Here is a 4810-nt window from a genome sequence, read left to right on the forward strand (position 1 = left end):
GACCTGCTTGACCTGCATCTGTGGATGCATGACAAGGTGCAGTTGGCCTTCCTGACCGCGTCCCCACGCTGTTGGCCCATGTTCGTTTTGGCATCAATAATGACTCCCAAGATCCTTTTCTGCCTCTGCACTGACAAGAAAGGAGTTCCCCAGCCTGTAGGTATGCTGCTGGTTCTTCCTCCCCAGGTGCAGTACCTTGCACTTGTCAGTGTTGAAACCCATCCTGTTCTCATCTGCCCACCCCTGTAACCTGTCTAGGTCCGATTGCAGCCTATTCCTCCCTTCTAGCGTGCCCGCTTCCCCCCACATCTTAGTGTTGTCTGCGAATTTGAACAGGGTGCTTTTTACCCCCTCATCCAAGTCACTGATGAAGATGTTGAACAGTGCATGCCCGAGGACCGAGGCCTGCAGAACCCCACTGCCCACATCCTTCCAGGTTGAATAAGACCCGTCCACCACCACTCTCTGGGTACGGCCCTCCAGCCAGTTAGTGACCCATCTGACTGTGTAGGTGTCAACGCCACAGTCCCCTAGTTTTTTAATGAGAATGGGGTGAGAGACAGTGTCGAAGGCCTTCCTGAAGTCCAGAAAGACTACGTCTGCTGCTACCCCTGCGTCTAGTATTTTGTGACCTGGTCATAGAAGGCCACCAGGTTGTTCTGACAGGACCTGCCTCTAATGAACCCGTGTTGGTTGCCCCTAAGCATAATCTCCCCTACTGGCCCCTCACGGACATGCACTATGATATTTCTCTCAAAAAGCTTACCCAGGATCGATTTGCTGCTTGACAACGGTGAATTTGTAGAATTGCTTGCGCCTAGAAAATATATATATAGTTTTGTCAAATGTTTGCTTAGTCCCTCATACAGTACACTGGTTTTTAGATCTGTTTCAGTCTAGGCGGATTTTTAGTGAGGAGAAAGGCTGACTAGTTGAAATTGAAGGTCTGCATGACTTGCAATTATGAACCACTTTTTAACAGGTGGAAAAAACATAAGAATCGTACAAATCCTGCCTTGAGCTCTGTGTAGGCTTCCGGTTTAATGGAGAGATCTGCTATCTGTGTACAAGCAATGGTCTCCTTAAGTACTTTTCTAATGCCTATGAAAGAACTGTCTTCAGTGGAAGTCCAAGAGTCACGTTAAATAAATACTACCTTATTTCATCATCTTTTTTTTAAAGAAAGCACTGCCTTTATTTGCGTGTGTTTTATTTCTCAGCTTCCCAGTTTTTTGTGGTTTATCTAGATCAGTATTTCTTCTAGCTTAGGGGTGCCTATACATGTTTGGAGGTGGGGGGGGAACCACAAACCGCTCTAATTTAAATGCTGCGGCATCTTGTGTATTCAGTATCCTATGTTTCAAAATGGTGGTGGGGGCACTTGAACTAAAGCTTGTTGGACAAGCTTTAGTGAAAGTGCCTCCGCTCCTGTGCTGAAGTACAGGATGCTGAATACATGAGACACTGCAGCATTATAATTAGACTCAATTAATCGAATCTGCTCCAGTGCATTCTAATCAACGTGTCAGATCAGGTATACAGGCACCCTAGGACAGTAGTTCCCAACCTTTTTAGACCACAGACCGGAAGTGACCATAGACTGAAGAAACTGCGGACTGGCAGCCAACCCTTTTTTATATTGAGCATAAAAAAGGGTTGGCTGCCGGTCCACAGTATGCTAGCCACTTCTGGACTTCCAGTCCAGCAGCCAACCCCGGTGTTTGGAACCTCTGCCCTAGGAGATATACGTTGTTTCATGTAGGCCTAGCATTGCAAGTTTCATTAAACATTCATATATATTCTATATTAGACACTATTGCAGACAAACTGGATAAGCTTAATTAACTCAGGGCTTGGAAGTGTTTATTTCCCCCTCTTGGAGCAGTAATATCTATTTGCACCTACATTAAATGAGGGGAAGTTTAAATTGGGTTAATGTATTTTGTTGTTCACTTGTTTCAACATATATACTTCATTTTAGTCTTCAGGATGTGCTTATGCAAGATTCAAGACTGTATCTCATCTTTGAATTCCTTTCTATGGATCTCAAGAAATATTTGGATTCTATTCCAACTGGCCAGTATCTGGATCCCATGCTTGTAAAGGTAAAAATGGCAGTATCTTTTCTTTTAGAGGGGTGGTGGAATGAATATTGGGGTAGAATTTTCCAGCATGAGAGCAATGCTTTTGAACTTTAAATCTGACAGTCTTTGTCATCAAATTCCTCTTTAAAATATTTAGCTTTTCATAAAAACTGAAGATTTAAAGATGAATTTCAAAACAGCACAAAATGAGACTTCTCATTGGGATAACAGCCTATACATTTTTTTGTATTCATAAGGTCAGTCATGTTATCATTTAAGTGAACTAAAGTCAGATTAGTACTACTGTAAGTATACCACTTCTATGGTATGTCCATTTTAGGGCTAAATGGAAGAATCAGAAAATTAGGCTTAGAAGGGACCTCAGGAGGTCATTTAGGTCAACCACCTACTCAAAACAGGACCATCCCTAACTACATCATTCCAGCCAGTGCTTTGTTGAGCCAGGCCTTAAAAACCTCCAAGGATGCAGATTCCACTACTTCTCTAGGTAATCTTTTAGTGTTTTACCATTCTCCTAGTGAGAGAGTGCTGCAACTCGAGATCATTGCTCCTTGTTCTGTCATCTGCCACAGAGACTAGTTCAGCTCCATCCTCTTTGGAACCCTGCTTTAGATAATTAAAGGCTGCTATCAAATCCCCTCTGTCTTCTTTTCCAGACTAAATAAGCCCAGTTCCCTCAGCCTCTCCTCAGAAGCAATGCGCCTCAGCCATTTTCTTTGTCCTTTACTGAACGCTCTCCAATTTGTCTGCCTCTGTTCTGTAGTGAGGGGCCCAAAACTGGACACAGTGCTCCAGGTGTGACCTCGCCAGTGCTGAATAGAGGGGAATAATCACTTCCCTTGATCTGCTGGGAACACATGTTCCAATGCAGCCCAGTACGCCATTAGCCTTCTTGGCAACAATGACACACTGCTAGCTCATCTTCAGTTTATTGTCCACTGTAACCCACAGGTCCTTTTCCGCAGAGCTGCTATTAGCTAGTTGGTCCCAAGCATTTAACAGTGCATGGGATTAAGACTTTGTACTTGTCCTTGTTGAACCTCATGAGATTTCTTTTGGCTTAATACTCCAGTTTTCTAGGTCGTTCTGCATCCTAGCCCTACCCTCCAGCGTATCTACTACTCCCCCAAGCTTGGTGTCATCCGTGAACTTGCTGAGGGTGCATTCCATCTTGTCTTCCTGATCAGAGGTTCCCAACCACTGGGCTGCAAAGGGTTGGCTGCTGGGTCACGGCACAAGCCCTCTGTTTAGACCCCCATCTGTCCGCTTGAGCAAGTGGCTTCTGCCGCCAGCAGTGATGTGCGGGGTTAAAGCTGGGGGGCAGGGCCACCCTGGAGGGGGAGGCAGCTGGCTCTATGCTCCCTGTCCCTGTTCCAGTCCACAGGTTGGGAACCCCCGTTCTCAATCATTAATGAAGATATTGAATAAAACCAGCCCTAGGACCAATCCCTGGGGAACTCCATTTGATACTGGCTGCTAGCTAGACATTGAGTCATTGATCACTACTCACTGATCCAGCCAGCTTTGTATCCACCTTACGATCTATTTATCCAACCCACACTTCCAAGACAATAGTGACTTGCAAGGAAGAACACTAGTTTGCAGTAAAGGTCATTCTATTTTTTTTTTTTAACTTCTTCTGTAGAGTTACTTGTACCAAATCTTGCAAGGCATTGTATTCTGTCACTCGAGGAGGGTTCTACACAGGGACTTAAAGCCTCAGAACTTGTTAATAGATGACAAAGGAGTAATTAAACTGGCAGACTTTGGATTGGCCCGAGCATTTGGAATTCCTGTCCGGGTCTACACACATGAAGTAAGTGAATCTGAGTGTTCTTTTCATGATTGACACAACTCTTTCTAGTAACTAACTTTTAATCAGTCTTCTTCATGTATAATTAATGTTAACTACGAACTGCTGCCATCCTTTATCTAAAAATGCAGCCCTTACTGAATTGAACTAGTGCTGGGACAACTTTAAAATTTTAATTGTATGTATTTGACAGCTCTGTATTTAGAAGTTACATAGTTATCTAATTTCTTTTTAGTACAAGTAGGTCCTTTTCCTAAATAAAGGAAACTAATTACACATAATAGTGTTTGGGGATGGATCTTGGGAACAGGTGGCACTTCTAAATTACCTAGATTTCAAGTTGAATGCAACTACTTTGAGATATTCTAAACATAACACCTCATACAATTCCCATTGACATCCATGATGGAACTTCATTTCATGAAAGTAAATAGAGAGAACATCTATTTTGCCAGGAAATAATAGTTCAGCTTGTTTGCATGTTTTGGTTAGAAGCTAAAACATTTCTTGTCCTCTTGGAAATTAACATAATTATTTCAAATAGTGTTGTTCCAGATAAGTTACAACTAGATTTATTCAACTTGTCTGTAAGTAAATTTAAAACTAGAAATGTTGCCCATTAAAACATATAGCAACAATCATTATTTCAATCAAAGTATTAATCCAGTATGGAAGAAAATTAGAGCATATGCCTGAAAACTCACATGACTTATACAGCCATCTAGAGGATTTAATGGAACTATAGTTTGCTAATAACAATTTACTTGTGCAATAGGTTGTGACACTGTGGTACAGATCTCCAGAGGTGTTGCTAGGATCTGCTCGTTACTCTACGCCTGTAGATATATGGAGTATAGGCACAATATTTGCTGAGCTGGCCACTAAAAAACCG

General features: G+C 42.5%; 1 protein-coding gene across 1 annotated transcript in view; it reads left to right on the top strand.

Moving 5' to 3' along the window:
• Positions 1 to 4810, top strand: part of CDK1 (cyclin dependent kinase 1) — a 13951-nt gene that overhangs the window by 3035 nt on the left and 6106 nt on the right. Inside the window, 3 exon segments of the mRNA XM_006022354.3 lie at positions 1982 to 2105; positions 3751 to 3921; positions 4694 to 4810. Of these exon segments, the coding sequence (XP_006022416.1) occupies positions 1982 to 2105; positions 3751 to 3921; positions 4694 to 4810 (412 nt within the window).

The sequence above is a fragment of the Alligator sinensis genome, unplaced genomic scaffold, assembly GCF_000455745.1.
Source record: "Alligator sinensis unplaced genomic scaffold, ASM45574v1 scaffold674_1, whole genome shotgun sequence".
NCBI lineage: Eukaryota > Metazoa > Chordata > Crocodylia > Alligatoridae > Alligator > Alligator sinensis.